This window comes from Humulus lupulus, chromosome 1 (assembly GCF_963169125.1).
Source record: "Humulus lupulus chromosome 1, drHumLupu1.1, whole genome shotgun sequence".
NCBI classification, from domain to species: Eukaryota; Viridiplantae; Streptophyta; class Magnoliopsida; order Rosales; family Cannabaceae; genus Humulus; species Humulus lupulus.
Window position 1 is genome coordinate 25,233,492 of NC_084793.1, and position 17,129 is coordinate 25,250,620.

The following is a 17,129-nucleotide window of genomic DNA, read 5'->3' on the forward strand; positions in this document are numbered from 1 at the left end:
ATGACAGACATTGGATTATGTTGAGATTTATTTTCCTCTACCAGTTTTTTCACATGATCAATTATATGTGGTGGATTCACGAACAAAAACAACATATACAATTAAAATTCTAATATGACCAGTGTCGTCTGAACGAAGTCGAAAAAACTACACAAAAAATATTGTATTTACAAAATTACTAGATTAAATTAATGCAATGAATGTATCTACAATCAATTGCATAGTATTCCTATTTTATTATAAATTTTTGTATACAACAACAAACTTTCTTAATAAATTATGTTATGGACTTTACTTAATTCTAAAATACTACTACATAAAAGCATTTTCTAATTAATTTTTAAATATTATATCATTATTAAAGAAACAAAAAATATAAATATAACGTGCATTGTACATAATTTCTACTTAATATATATATATATATATATTTGAAAGTTCTCAGGTCGTATTTCACTCTAGCCACTTTAAAATCTTAGTTGTTTATCAAAATATATAAATAAAAATGGTATGTAGCTTTTAAATGAGTTTCATTTATCAGTATATAAAAAAAACACTTGTTTGATGATTATATTCAAAATATAATTAAACTGCTCCTAGTCAAAAGTCATGCAAGATGCATCAGCCAAGATTGAAGTTGTTCATGCAACACCACTTTCTCTGACTTTTTGCTTCCTTTTCATTTCATTCCTTTTCACAGTCTCCTCGGTGGGATTCTTGGCCTGTGGTCTACCTCTTTTTTCTGCACCTTTTCCTAAAATTTGTGAAAATAACAGTCTTTAATAAATTTCATTACATGTATCTAAATTACAATAAAATGAGAGCAATGTTTGACCTTTTTTTTCTTTTTAGCATTAACTCACTTTACTTTGGTGTGACCTTTTTCACCACAGTTGCTGCAATTGTAAATTTGGACAAACCTCCTAGTCTTTGTTGAACCTATAGGGGGCTCATCACAATCCCTTTCTCTAGATTTCTTTGGCCTCCCTGGCATGGTGGATTCTTTTGGTGGAAAGATTGGGTTCAAACCAGTTTCTGGCCACAAGTTCGGACTAGGCATGGGCTCAACAATCCCTGCATATGCCTTGAGCAACATCTCCTTTTGTAATAATCATGGATGTAATCCATGACATTATGTCCACTGCTCCATAGGCATGCAAGAGCATGGCCACATGGGATACCAAATAACTGGTACCTTCTACAATCGCATGTTCTTTTCTCCATATCAACAGTCAAAACATCTCCATTATGGCAGTTCGCCTACATTCTATGAGTACCAGCTTTAGTTACAAAAGAGTTATTTGCAACTTTCTTATGTTTCTCAATAATCTCTAATGTTTTCTTTCCAATTGGCTGAGTCCACTTAGCAATAGATTCCTTCTTCTGACAAAATCGATTCATAAGCCAAAATTTTATTTTCTCCAACAAAGTCACTATAGGCGTATCCCTAGCCTCAAGTATAGCAGCATTGAAAGACTCACATAAATTATTGAGTAACATGTCACACTTGATGTGTTCAGAAAAATGAGACTTACTCCATTGAAAAGGTGTAAGAGCTGCCAACCAATTATAAGCAACTTCATGTGAAATTATGGCTTCATAGTTTCTCTAGTTGCTGCCTATAATTGTTGCTTCAGTAGAAGGTCTGGGTAATTTTTCTTGAAATTGGCATGGATATGTTATTAAAACAATCAGAGTGCGCAGCGAAATAGCATGGGTGGGCCCAGTTGATAAACAACAACAAAATTTTCACCTCTCATATAAACAGTTTATATGTTCAAGAATACATACAAAAATCATTAATATGCAATATCATTAATCATGAAACACACACATATATATACATACTTATATATTATATGCACATCTATACAAATATTCAAGGACAGAAATATTTACCTCTTAAACCCTATTAAGTGTCATTGAGTCTTTTTGTATAAATAACAATCTTCCTTAAGATAATTCTAGAATGTTCTCTACACCTCAAGATGTGAGTGGGCACATAGAGAACAAGAGTTTGTAATTTAAATCACAAGTTTATCTCAACACATGAGTACTTGGATTATGGCTTGAGAAATGTTGGAATAATAAGAGAAGAAGATGAGAATTTCTTGTCTGACGATTTTCTGAAACTCTTCTAAATCACCACTGTCATTCTCTTATTATCACATAATATATATATATATATTATATTACATTATTATTCATAATAATAATAATAATATAATACAATCATATTGATGATAAGAATTGATTTAAGTAATATTTAACTTACCAAATTTGAAAAAATCTATTTTCATATTATTAGTTAATTAAATAAATAAATAAAATACTGATACTTTATCAGTATTATATACCTGCATGACACAATCCTTGGACTTTTTCATGCGTTATAAATAAATTAAATAAATTTGAAAATCCATTTTTATTTTCTCTCACTAAAATAAAATAATTAATTTTAAAAAATAATTTATTTATTATTATATATATTTCAAAAATTCTATATTTAAATAAATAAATATATTTTCAAACTTTAATAATTAATTATTCAACCTCAATTATCATATAATTGTATATTTGACTCGAATAATAAAATTCTTCTCAAATTTCCAAATTACAGTTTTACCCTTGTATCAACTCTTACATTGATATGATGTTGTTAGAGCCATCCTAGGGACCTATGGACCTATAATATCAAACTCCAATAAATATTAGATTATTAATCAAAGCTCTTTGATTAAATAATCATATTTATTAATCTCATGATTACTCTACGTTAAATATGAGATTGAACTCTTGATAATTATAGACATATATTTACAGAGTACTTTATTAAAGAATAAAGTGTCTATTCATATAATCACTACATACAACGTTAATCCTCTATTAATGGTTTATAATTAAAATGGAATAAAATTACTGTTTTACCCTTTTAACTATATCTAGTTCCTAGTGTACCATTGACTTTACTAGTGAAGGTTGTGTCACAACAAGTTTGCGACGTGAGCGCTTATAACCTTTTCAGTTTCAAAAGTCAACCCAATAGGGATCCATTATTCAATTTATAAGAATGTATAGATTCTATATCTATTAAACTATGTCCCCAGCCATATATATCATTGAGTCCTTAAAATAATTGTTCTTAGCCTGATCATTTTAACAAACCTTAAAGCATGAATCAAAGGATCATATGACATATATAGGAGTTCATAGTAACCTCAAGATTAAGATTATCGTGTATATGATCATCGTTTGATGTGTTTGATTAATACTACGAAACAATGTTTAAACAAGTATTAACAAATCACATCTGGTCTAGTTCTATATATCACTATATATAAAGTACATTCACTAAAGTGTCCTACTACACTAGTGACCCGGATCTAGGTCATTTGTATTCATAATACTAGTGAATTGTACTAGCGGTAATTAATCTAAAGATTCCATAACTTATTTTACTGTGAACTGTTTTAAGTTCAATATCTCAATCTCGATCATTTCATACCAATATGAGATTAAGACCACATAGATGAACTTTAGAATTTTATGATATTTACTTAATATTATCAACATGATATCAGGCATAGTCTATAGATATAATAATTCAATTCAATTATTTATTTCATTTAAAATATTTGTCAACTACAATTGCTTTAAGGGCATTATTCCCAACAGGATATGCCTAACACAACTCCTGACCTCCGCACCAGTGAAAATAGAACCAACTGCATTCTCCAATCCTTTTTTCTTTTGGAGTAACCCTTGAGAAAGCAACCGTCAATACCAATTATATGTCTGCATCCAGCTTGGAATCCCTCTTTACAAGCCCTCAAGTATATGTAGACCCTCTCAAACATCATTTTCCCATCAACAATTTTGGTCTTAAGCTTTGTTGTGCTTCCTAGATTTGTAGCAATTATCATTTTGCAATAATCTTCTAAATGGCATATTGCTCAACCACACTACCTTCCAACATGAATGTAGCTTTTGCCTTTGCCCTATAGTAAATCTATTCTGGCACATGGGAGTATTTTGTCTTTGCAGCCATTTCTCTAAAAGTTAAATAACTCATGTTGGGATTCATCCTAAATTCGTCCAAGAAGAACTTGGCCAACCACCTAGAAGTAGCAAGACGGCTGTCAAACACCACTCCACAGTTATGTTTATCTACGAAGGTCTTCACTTTGAATGTACTCCCATCAGCCTTTGACAAACTTGCGTACAACATCCATTCACATCCAACACCCTTGCATTTCACTCTGATTCTATCTTTGTCATTACTGATAAAAACATACTCTTTGTCACTAGCAATGAAATGCTCTCTAAGGGCATACCTCAATAATTTAACAGTCCCAAACTCCATTCCAAGCACAAATTTGAAATCTTTGAAATTAATGCTTGGGTTGGGTTGAAGTCTCTCCTTGGCTTTTTAGGGACTTCGGCCTCATCTTCACTATGCACACTATTAAACTCTTCCTCAGATTCTATACCTTCATCATCAACACAATCAGTGGAAACCCATTGTGCGCAAAAGTTAATCACATTACCCCACCAGTGAGCAGAGTCAGACGGCCTGCTTATATCTCTCTCTACCTCTAATTCTTGCTGAAGATCTCCCTCATTCTACTCAAATTCTGGTGGGTCTTGCATTTCTGCTCTTGGCGCATCATCCCCACAAAGTATTTCTTCTTCATCAATAGCATCCCTACTACCATCTGCATCATCTGCTTTATCCCAACCATCCTCAACAAAATGAATCACAAACTCTTCATCACCGTTGTCCTCATCATCAGATTCATTGTCATCCTCATCATATTCATAGGGCTCTTCATCGTGACTTGTCATGTCCTCTGGTATACCAACTAAATCTGGAACAACATCAACATTATCATAAAGCTCTTCAATCACACAGTGAGCTAACTTTGGTTGAGGTAGTGGTTCTTGGTGCACATTGAGAAACCCACTCATATATTTGTTTTTTGGAAGTGGCCACATCAAACATAAAGGAGACCATAGTTTAACTAAGCAAAAGAAACTATATAAAAAATGTTAATTACAACGTCACAAACACATATATCACCCACTATATAAACAATACTATCTAAACAACACACCTATTTGACAAGAAAATGAATCTAGACAAAAAGAAATCACACACCTATTTTACAAGGAAAGAAACATAAAATAATGACATTTATTTCAAACCTCTCAAAACAAAGCCCCGTGTCTATCATTATAGTGTAAAATTCGAACCCTCAAAACAAATACCAAATCAATGACAAAGACTTGCAAACCCCAGTTCAAAAACCCATCATCTTACCCCAAAACAAACCTTAAAATGGAAGTGTTCCTAAACTCAAATAAGCACCATTGTTGACAAAATAAACTCAAAACCCAATTTAAAATACATGTCATACGCTGGCGAAGGCCCCTCCCCATCTCTAAGAACCACCATTGTTGACAGAAGAAACTTCAGATAATCGTCGACCTCTTTCTCAGACAGCCTAGCCCTATTACGATTGTGCACCCAGAAATCGTTGACCTCTTCGACAGTTAGACCGTTAGTCCCCTCTTATGCATTTTTAGGTTTAGTTGTTTAGATTTTTATGATTTTTTAAATATTATTTATGTTTTGATTGGCTTTTATTTTATGAGAAATTAAAATGAATAGTTAATTAATTAGTTAAATTTATCAAAGAAATTGAAAGGAAAATTTTAAATTTATTTTTTGAATTTATGATGTAGCATTCTTAAATGACGTGTCCCAATTATTCTTTGCCACGTATGCATCAAGACTAGAATTAACGTCCAAGTGCTAACGGATGCAAAAATATATTGATTGAAGGTTTTTAAAGGTATTTAAGTACATAAATTAAACAACCTGTGTATTTTAGCAGCCAATATCCAATATATAAATGCATTGCTAATTTCTCTCCAAATGATGGTATGATTGGACTTTTTTACTGAAATCGAAAACTCCCAAACAATACATGATTGATTGGACATTTCAATAAGGATGTTCTTGCTTGGAAAATAGGAACTTATCACACTTAATAAATATTTAAAATAAGAAAAAAAAATAAGGCAAAATTTTGTGTGTTCTCATAAAGGGTAAGGAACGCGACTGTTTTTACATCCTGGATTTTACTCAAAGTTCATATTTTCCAAAGCTAAGAGAGCTGAACCCAAGCATATTCTTCTTTGTAAGCCACACTTGAATCACAAGATGCTTCGCAAGTATACACGGCGATCGTAGCCCAATCGAGTGAGTCCTTGTCATTCCTCACATGGAAGTAGTAAAGTAATTGAGGCAAGATCTGAAAACCACCAAAATAACATCACATTATCATTAGCCAAAGTTTTCCATGAAATTCAGAGGGAACGTAATAAAAGGTCAACTAGTCTAAGTGGGAGAGAATAAATGCAACTTAAAACTCATACTAAAGTGAAGTAAATACCTGGAATTCAAAACGCAGAGGACCACTGCAGTGGCTGCATTTAGGGATGCCATCCTTCGATGGTCGGCCGCTCGACATGGGCCACAGCGGCTTTGCATCAGGAGTTTTACAATACCTATTATATAGAAAAACAAATAATGTAATAAGAAAAAACAGGAGTACTTTTGTTCCATTAAGTAGGACATTTAATGTCCTCTAAACACTTTGAAATTATTATTTGATCCTATAATATGAAGCAGATTGAAGTAATGACAAACTCTCTTGCAACTTTACTAGGTTTAAGATTCCTTGCTTCATTAAAACATTAGATACCTTAACACTTGTTCTGGGGCCCAGGCTATGCGCTCTTCGAATGATAACCAACTCTTTCTCTCATCATCACCCTGCTCAGTGACCAAACAAAGAAAAGGATAACAAAAAAGTTACATATTTGAGGAGTTAAACTTTGATTCTGTCTTGCAAAAATAATTGTTCTCAATTACAAGTGCATCACCTCAAATTCCTTCATCAATGACATTATTGTGTCATCTGTTCGGTTCCCAGAGACCAGCGTGCTCACACCCCCATTATCATCAGACATTCGCGTGTCAAATTCATCTTCATCCTCCTGTATTACCTCGAGTTCTGGCCATAAAGTAGTGCATGCAACTACTTTGCAAACAGATGAACAATATCAGAGCTGAAATTATAGGCAATCAATTCCTATTTCATATATAAACCTTGCTAAGCGTGAGAATAGAGAACATGGTATGTTGAATATCTCCTAACTTTTTATTTTACATAAATGTGAAATTATATCTATCCACCAACCTTTTTGTAATTCACTAGAGATTGTTCCGCTGTTACTGAGACTACTGTCAATTGACTCAGAAGCAAAACGCACACGTTGACAATCATAATCATGGCCTAACTGAGAATGCTTGACCTGCGGATATCCTATACACAGATAAGTACACATTTTCTTTCTTGTTCAATGAAGGAAATGTCAAGACATTAAAGTTTTTTACCTTATGTTTCTCTGAGCAATAAAGTGCTATTTTGCAACTCGAACACTGTTTAATCCCTCTCCATGTACCGCACCAAGTACAAGAAGAAACTAGAAGATGAAGTAATCAACAACCGTTAAGATACTCTCTAATGGATGAGAGAAAAAATAAGTACTAAAAATAATACTTAATTGATTAAAAAAAATCTAAAGAGCATGAAATGTTTTATGTTAAAACAAACTTTAGGCCCCTGCTATCAATTCTAAGAAAACTTTTGATAAAATAGGATAATGATAGCTAATGGAAAGCCATCAATACATATCACAAACCATTTTTAGGTAGTCAGTAACTAAATAAATATAAAAGTTAATAATGTAGCTGATATATTTAAGGGTAAATACTCATTTAGTATTTTGTGTTTATTGAAATACAAACTCAGTGCCTATGTTTTCAATAATGCTTATCTGGTACCTATAATTTGAAATTGTACATCTTTAGTACACTGGAATTAAATTTGATCGATTTTATCAATATGACAAAACTGCCCTCAGTTATAAATAACTAAATAATTAAATTTGAATTTGAAACCAATATAACTAAAGGGCAATTTGAGTCCGAGGGCAGTTTGAGTCCAGATTACTAAAGATATATGATTTCAAATTACAAAATAGCAAATGAGCATCATTAAAAACATATGGTACTAAGTCTATATTTTGATAAAGCACAGGCTACCAAATAAGTATTTATCCTATATTTAACAATATTATTTAGAATATTCTAGAGCTTTATATCTACATCAGTTAATATCTACCTTCACTTCCAGGAGGTTTGTCATCTTTTTTTGGAGGCTCACTTGAGTAGAAAGGATTATCACGTGGTAACTGGCAACGGAAAACCTTCACACTTGAAAACCAAAACACGATCAAGAACATCATTTTTAAGTACTGTAGAAATATATATATATATAATACATATAAAGAGCAAGCTATACCTTCTAGAAGGTTTATCAGGATGACGCTTCCATTGTTCATGTTGATCTATGCGAAGACAAACCATCGAAGTACAAATAAACACAAATAATGTCCGATGAAATGCATATTCCACATCCTCTGGTGCGTAAACCTAAGAAATTAATGAAAAAATTAGTTACCTTGATCAATATATTTAAGTAAGAAGTTCATAAAAGGAACAACCTTGAAGAAGTAAATTTTACACAAGTAAAACTCAAATATAAATTCAAATACCTGCAGCATGAACTGCAAAGGTTCTCCACATATGTCACAAAGAAAAGATCTCCCTAAAGGTAGATTTACAGGATCCAACCAAGCCTACATCACACAAATAGCACACTTAATTTCAAAACTTTATTAACAAATTAGAACATGAGAAAAAGCCATTCCAATAGGTGAATACAAATTTTGTCATAGAACACAAAAGAGTGATTTGATAACGTACAGGTACACCTCCAGCCTTGGAAGGGAAAAAATGGCGGAGAAGGGAATGGGGGTTCTTAGGCTTTTTCACAAAACCCAAAACTGTATAATCAGTTTCTCCTTCATCTTCATCTTCTTCATCAATATCAATGTCTTGTTCTTCTTCCTCTTCGTCATCCAAGGAGGTAATACGAAGACCCTTGAACTCTTCCACAGAATCACCCCTCATACTTCCTGCCATTTATTTTGAATGGTATATTGAAGCCAAATCTGACCAAAAAAATTAGCACCTAGTAAAATAGGGAAACTGCATTAGAGAACTTCAAATTCACATTTCCAATTCATACACAAACCAGAACAAAAACTCTCCAGCAATAGAAGAAAAGAAAAAAATTTGAATTTAGAGCTACGTTTGTAGAAAATTATCTGAATGGGCCTAAAATTACCATATTTTAGAAAAGGTGATATTAGAAAATGTGATTGGTTACATTGTTAACTATTTTTTAGTTTTAAAAAACTAGATTGTGATTAGCTTGCAATCTGAAAATATAACAGAAGAAACATGATATGTGATCGTTATAGTTGATTCAGAACACTACTTTAAAATTCAAAACTAATACATTGATTAAATGCATAATATTGGTTCATTCACTTGAGTTTCTTTTTTTAATATTGGGATATACCATGTAGTATGCAATTTTGTTGTCAAGTATTTGATTTAGAGAGTCAAACATTTTAATGTGTCCCAATATACAATCTTGGTGGATCAATAATCAATTTAAAATTTAGAATGAACTAAATATATATAGCAAGGAACTATTTCTTTATAACATAGCTTCAGTGATGCGTCACATAGATGCACAAATATATATTTGTACAAAGGTGGCAATAGCTTGTCATTCTTAAAGGATGTCTAAAGATAATTATAAACTCTAAACTGGTGAAAATAGTTTGACTATAGGATTTTTTTACTATACAAGAACTTAAGCTGAAAACTAGTGACTGTGTATCCAGAGCATGACATACATATCTATGCCAGAAAATCAAAGACCCCAGATAAACTTAACGGAACTAAGATAGGTCTAGGTACTTGTTTTTACATCCTGGATTGTATATTGTATATTATATATTATGTGTTCATTGAAAAGCAGAGATAGAACAAAATACACAGGCAAATAAAAGTTACAACAAATAACCCAATAGAAAGCATTTCAAAATCTATGGCCAAGTGAGGGGGAAAAAATAAAGTCACAAAAATAACAGCACATGGAAGCAGAAAAAAAAAATTGGGGGGAAAATAAATTTTGAAGAAAGTACCTACAGTGAGCTACCGCAAAATGAATGCGGTAGACCAGTAAAGAGCTTCCTTCTGCTGCCGAGAAAACACTTCCTGTTGCTGAGAGAACACTACTAAGAAAAAGAGAAAAAAAGATAAGGGAGGAGAAAATGGCTTTGGGGTTTTAGAATAATTATTTTGCGTAGAGAGAAAACAAGTATATATGGTTTTCAGTATTGTAGCTCAAAATTAGGATATTTATTTGGATTTAATTTTTGAAAACCAATAGCCAATCACAAATTCGATAAGTTGTTGTGCATTAAGCTTATTCCTGCTACTTCCAAAATTGATTCACTAATTTGATACAATTTTTGTCCATAATTATTGTTTTTCATTTGTCCTTGGAATAAGCATTATTCCCCTCCCTGGTAAGAACGCATACGAGTTAATGGTGAACAAAGATAGTCATTTGAAAACTTATTCTACACCAATTAATTCTTTTCAAAGAACATTAGCATATTGAAGAGTTCCATCTTTTCACAAAAAACTAATTTAAATAAGACCAAACATTGTAACAACTCTAATCTAAAAAGACACAACCCTATGCATTAACGAACTCAGTACATACAAATACTTAAAAGCTATTCTCATGCAATCTTCACATCTTTCAACGGATTCATATAAATGTGAAAATAAGAAACTCCAACCCTGAAGCAAAATTGGTTAGAATCTGAGACTAATTTCAGTTAGAACTCATGAATTCATAAAACTTAATCCTTTTCTCTAATATTTCTCTCAGGAGTGTTGCCCCAATACCGTCTCATCCGTGAAGAATTTAAGGAACACCAATGTTAGTTTAATTGTTTTTTACTATGATTAGAGCGTGTAGTATATAAATGTTGAGCAAACTCCTTAATTTTATTCCCAAACCAAATCCAGATGCCATTTTGTGACAGTGTTATAAACTAATAATTAATTTAATATTAGAAAATAAAGATGACAATATCAGACCAGCAATAGATAAACTTGAAAATTAATATAATAGAAAGTGGTTAATAATAAACATATATATTAACAGATTAAGGAGAGCTTTCATTTTAAGCTCCACCAATTAGATACACAAATCAAGATTTGACACAAACACACAGATATGTATAAATCAAGATTTTAGACAAACACACAGATATGTATATATATATAAACATATATATTAACAGATTTAAACTTCAAAGTGATACCGTCTCATCTGTTTGAGACTAAGTCGGTGAGCCCCATTTCCATAATCTCCAATCTGCGGTAGATGCACCCGACGGTGGCTCTGGCTCTGAGCCTCTCGGTTTTGGTGAATGCCTTGACGGAGGAAGCAATGGATTGATTGGAAGAAGAAGAAGGTGCTACGGACTGAGTGAGGGAGACAACGAGTACAAGAGGGTGGCGGAGTGAGGGGGATGATGCAGGAACGGACTGAGTGAGAGAGAGAGTGGCGGAGTCAAGGAGAAAACGAATGAGAGATGGTGGAGGAGTGAGGAGATGAGTTGGAGGCCGGAGGAGGCTCTGTGAAATTGATTTGGGAAAAACACCGTGTAAGTGAGAGAAGGAGATTACCCTTACAAAATGTGGGCTGGGCTGGGCTTTTGTTAGGAAAATTATGTGAAAATTACACTTAGTACCCAATTTAAGTTAACTTTTTTAATTTTTACCCACCTTTTAAAACTCTTAGATTAATACCCAAACTATTAATGACTCTATCCATTATACAGTGGTCTAGTGGAACTGATAGTGGAATATTATTTAGAGATGGAAGTAAATAACACGACAGAGGCAAAGATTGAGATTTTTATATTGGACTTCTAGTAGTGTTTTAAGGGTAATATGGGAAATGTACTTAAAAAAGTGGGTAATATTCAACTAAATGTTATTAGTAGCTATTTTTAGTTAACTAATCCTAAAACTGGGTATTTTTCAAGTTATCCCAAAATTATTTGTGAAAATTACCTCTTATATGAGAATTTTAACAGATTGTACAAAAATATGGTTTTTTTTCAAGAAAAGTTAACCTATGGTTTTTTTTTGTTTTAATTTCACTTTTACGGGTTTAGTTTCCCATATTTTCGTATAAAAGTTTGTTTATGCCATATTTTCACTCTTAATCAAGTTTTATGAATTTGGACGGGTATATTTGTAATTTGATTATTTTTGTAGCTTATTTGATTTTTTTTATATTAATTTTATATAACTATTTTTATATTAAAAATTTTCATGGTTGTTTTGCAAATTTTTTTTTTAATATGAATTGTGTTTATTATTTTGTATTTATTGTAAGCATTTTTTTTCCTTTTTTTTAGGTTGTACGTTTTTTTTTTCAAAACCTGGGTAAGGTAACCAGTTACTTAATTAATTTTTCAAAGTTATGTAAAAAAAATCCTACAGCTAGCTTAAATAACATTTATCTAGAGGGGTAACCAGTTACTTGCTTGTTTTTTCACATTTATGTAAAAAATAATTTTAGAGGTTAAATAATATGTATCAGGAGGGGTAACCAGTTACAGTGCAATTAGTAACTTGCTGCCATAAGAGGGGTAACCAGTTATCATAAGAGATTGACGAGTCACTCATATTAGAAATGAAAAAAAAAACATCACATTTGAAGGAAAAAAGAAGAAGAGTAAGTATGATTTAATAACCTAGGTAACCAATTACCATATAAAACCCAGAAATATACACACACATCAGAATGTGAAGGTATCCAGTTACCTCCTAAAATATACAAACAAACAACGTTAAGGTAACCAGTTACCACAGATCTCAAGACAAGAAAAAAAACCAGATCTGACCACGAACCAACCTCTTCCCTCGCCTCCGACCACCACCAGAAACCCCCATCCCCTGCGCGCAAAACCCCGTCGCAAACCCAGCCATCCCCGTTGTTTTGCACAGCTCCGAGCCCCACAAATCGCACACAGCCTAAGCGCCACCCTTCTTCCTCGCCTCCGACCACCACTAGCACATCCCTCACCTCAGCCTATCCCCGTCGTTTTGGATTTGGGGGCTCGCGAATGGAATCGCGCAGAGATGCGCGAATTGAGTTTGTGTTCGTCGATGGTGTGGGGGGTGTTCTTGGCTGAGTTTCATGGAGGTGCGCGCCTAAGGTGGTGAAGGTGGCTGGGTTTCACGGAGGTGCGGCTGGGGTGTTCTTGGCAGGTGGTAAGGGGGTGGCCGGAGATGATGGTGGAGATGGTGAGGTAGCCGAGTGGAGGAGTGGCTGGGTTTCACGGAGGTGCGTCTGGGGTGTTCTTGGTAGGTGGTGAGGGTGGGTGGCCGGAGATGATGGTGGAGATGGTGAGGCAGCTAAGTGGAGGAGTTTTGGCTATGGTGGAGATGGTGAGGCGGCTAGGGCAAAATGAAAGAGAAGATGGACTTGGCTGAAGGAGTTTTGGCTATGTTAATTACCATAGTACCCCTCATTTTGCTCATTTGTTTTGATTAATTTTGATTTCCAATATGGGATTAGTTTTCCCATAAATTAAGTTTTTGTTAATTAAATTTTCCCATACAAATTAAAGAAAGTTTAACTCCCATCTTTTTGCACATTGATGGCTAAAAAGTCATATTTTTGAAAAATCCCCAAATTATTTTCATAATATAAACATAAATGAAAAAATTAACCATATTTCAACAAAAATTGAAAAATACTAACTTTATAAAAATTACAAAAAGTACGGATAATAATTTTGTAACATCTGTAAATATTTTTTACAAAATTGTAAACTTTAATTACAAGAAAAAAAACTGTAAAAAAATCTGCATTTTCTAATACGTTCCTAGGTATTTTTGTAATTTTTTTAGATTTTGTATTTTTAGTATTTTTTTAAATCTTAAGTATTTTTGTGAATTTACCTAGATAAATTGTTATTAAATAACTGTAAAAAATAATATTTAAATATATATTTTTAACAAATAAAAATTACCGATGTAAAACTTCTAAGTATTTAAAATTAGTTATTTATTTTACACATATAAAATTAAATTTTATATTTTGGTTTATGTTACTTATACAATAAATTCCAATATTACACATCATATTATCAAAGAGTACAATTTGTGTGGTTTATTAGTTTGTCCGTTAAAATATATAGTTTAATTATTAAATTTATGAATTTTTGCCTACGTTTGAAAATATGGTGCATTAATATAAATGTCATATAAACATAATTACAGATACTAATTAATATATAGTTCAATCCGAATATAAACTTTTTTAAATATCAAATAAATAAGACATGTTTAACTTTTTGAAAAATACAACTATATTAAAATATTAACAAATTAATTATTCAAAATTGAAATTTGTTGGATCAAATGAGTAGTATACCTCACATTATATGGTGTTGTTTGGTAACTTTTAAAAAAATAGTTTTTTATTTAATTAATTAAAAATTTAAAAATTATATATAAAATGTGTTTAGTAACTTTATTTTTATTTATTATTTTTTTAAATTTTAATTCAAATTTATTAAATTTTGAAAATAGAATTTTTTCACTTTCAATTTTTTTTTAAACAGTTTAAGATTTTTCCTTTTTTTTTTCTTCTCTTCTTCAAATTAACATCTTATATTGTGAAACGAAAAATAAAAATAAAAGTTATCAAACACGTTTATTATATTTTGTTTTTAAAAACAAAAAACAAAAATAGTTACCAAACATATTTTTATTTTTTAAAAATAAAAAAACAAAAATAAATTATATTTCTATATTTGTGTTTAAAAAATTCAAAAACAAAAATTTTACCAAACAAACCCTATAAATTTCATATGTGCTCTAAAATAAATTAATAAAATGGAAATTTGACTTTTAATGCACATAAGGGGATTGTATTTAAGAAATACCCTATCATCATATGAGTCTCATTTTGATCCTACTATTTACCTTAGTACCCAAAATACCCCTGCCATTTGTTCCGACTCTCTCTCTCTCTCTTCTCTCTCACTCTCGGTCCCGAACCAAAAAAACTCTCAAAACCCACATTTGAATCCATCGCAACTCAACAAAATCGAAGAAGAGAAGCATTGTCGGAGAAGGTCTTCTGAACCAGCACTTCAACATCGGACCGGAAGCACCCAGAGGCAACCAAACAACTCCGAAGTAGGCGAAACAAATCCCAAGTACGCGAAGGTGAGGGTTTTCTTTTTTAATCTACAATGTTTGGTTTTTTGTTGATGTTTTGTTCATATGATAGATCGGGGCTGGGTAACTGAGAAATCTGAGTTTTTTTTTTTTTTAAATTTTGACCCACCTCGATAGACCTCAATAGAACTCGATAGTATATGTTAGGTCTGTTTTTTAATGTGCCTCGATTGACCTCGATAGGACTCGATGCTATTAGATATATTCAGTTTTAGGGTGCCTCGATTGGCCTCAATAAAATGAGACATAAACCCTGATTTAGCATCTGCCTCAATAGGACTTGATAGGTCTCGATGATATTAGACATATCAAGGCAGGGGCTAAATCAGCCATATGTCTAATATCATCGAAACTATCAAGGCAGATGCTAAATCAGGGTTTATGTCTCATTCTATCGAGGCACCCTAAAATTGAATATATCTAATAACATCAAGTCATATCGAGGCCTATTGAGGTAAATCGAGGCACATTCAAAAACAGACCTAACATATATTATCGAGTTCTATCGAGGCCTATCGAGTGGGTCAATTTTTTTGAAAAAAAACCTAGATTTCTCAGTTACCCAGCCCTGATCTATCCTATGAACAAAACATCAACAAAAAACCAGACATTGCAGATTAAAAAGAAAACCCTCACCTTCGTGTACTTGGGAGTTGTTTCGCCTACTTCGGAGTTGTTTGGTTGCCTCTGGGTGCTTCCGGTCCGATGTTCAAGTGCTAGTTCCGAAGACCTTCCCCGACAATGCTTCTCTTCTTCGATTTCGTTGGGTTGCGACAGATTCAAATGTGGGTTTTGAGACTTTTTTTGGTTCGGGACCGAGAGTGAGAGGGAATATAGAGAGACCGAGAGAGAAGAGAGAGAGAGAGTCGGAACAAATGACAATGGTATTTTAGGTACTAAGGTAAATAGTATAACCAAAATGAGACTCATATAGTGATAGGGTATTTTTTAAATACAATCCCTTTATATGCATTAAAAGTCAAATTTCCATAATAAAATCCAAGTAAGAAATCATATTAGAAATATAGCTTTAAAAAAAGTTATTTTTGGTGTTCTTTTCTTTGTAAAAAATTTCTTAATATTTCACTAAATATATATATATAAAATAACATTTATCTAAATTATTTTTGAGAAAACTTCTAAAAAAAATATATAAATATTATGTATGATTTCCATTCTAAAATATGCATTTATTTTTTTACTATAATATTTATCTTATTTGTTTAAATAAACATTTATCTTTACATTATTTTTATAAAATATTTAAAAGGTGTTTACTTTAAATTTTTTTGAGTATTCACACACAAAAATTCATTATATATATATACAAATAGATGCAACGAACAATTAATGAATGAAGATTTCTTAAATAATCTAACCCCAAATGGACTCTCTCTACATAGATTAATAGTTAAGAAAAATTATCCAATCGTGCTCCTTAGAAACATTGATCCTTCAAAAGGCCTATGCAATACAGCCGCTTAATTTGTCGAGTTTTTGATTAGATTATCATAGATGCAAAAATTACAGTGAGACATTATATCGAAAAAAAAGTGTTCATTCCTAGGATCTCATTCATGCCAAACGTTGATGAAAACAGCTACTTTCCATTCAAATGAAATCAATTTCATGTAAGATTAACTTTCATAATGGCTATAAATAAGTCACAACGACAGACATTGGATTATATTGAGATTTATTTGCCTCTACCAATTTTTTCACATGGTCAATTATATGTGGTGGATTCACGAGCAAAAACAACATATACAATTAAAATTCTAATACGACTAGT

At 32.1% G+C, this 17,129-nt stretch overlaps 1 protein-coding gene across 11 annotated transcripts; it reads right to left on the reverse strand.

Moving 5' to 3' along the window:
* Positions 1-6,005: 6,005 nt before the first annotated feature.
* Positions 6,006-11,761, reverse strand: LOC133789415 (uncharacterized). 11 transcript variants are annotated; one of them, XM_062227298.1, is made up of 12 exons: positions 11,392-11,761; positions 10,199-10,284; positions 8,900-9,147; positions 8,689-8,772; positions 8,436-8,566; positions 8,256-8,347; positions 7,466-7,554; positions 7,269-7,383; positions 6,952-7,109; positions 6,771-6,841; positions 6,459-6,573; positions 6,006-6,317 (listed from the first exon to the last, which is right to left on the reverse strand). In XM_062227298.1, exons 3-12 carry the CDS (start codon positions 9,116-9,118, stop codon positions 6,171-6,173), a joined length of 1,221 nt encoding a protein of 406 aa, XP_062083282.1. In that variant the 5' UTR covers positions 9,119-9,147; positions 10,199-10,284; positions 11,392-11,761; the 3' UTR covers positions 6,006-6,170. The 11 variants fall into 11 exon arrangements, with proteins under 11 accessions (XP_062083282.1, XP_062083272.1, XP_062083312.1 ...); XM_062227288.1 differs by having other exon boundaries at positions 10,199-10,287; XM_062227328.1 differs by having other exon boundaries at positions 8,900-9,111; positions 11,392-11,760.
* Between the last annotated feature and the right edge of the window lie 5,368 nt (positions 11,762-17,129).

Excerpts from the sequence above, each read along its gene's own strand:
- LOC133789415 (XM_062227298.1), bottom strand. The coding sequence starts at position 9,118 with ATGGCAGGAAGTATGAGGGGTGATTCTGTGGAAGAGTTCAAGGGTCTT. Across the intron at positions 7,555-8,255 it reads CAAACCTCCTGGAAGTGAAG|TTTCTTCTTGTACTTGGTGC; the intron begins GTAGATATTAAC and ends TTCATCTTCTAG. Across the intron at positions 7,384-7,465 it reads ATTGCTCAGAGAAACATAAG|GTCAAGCATTCTCAGTTAGG; the intron begins GTAAAAAACTTT and ends GGATATCCGCAG.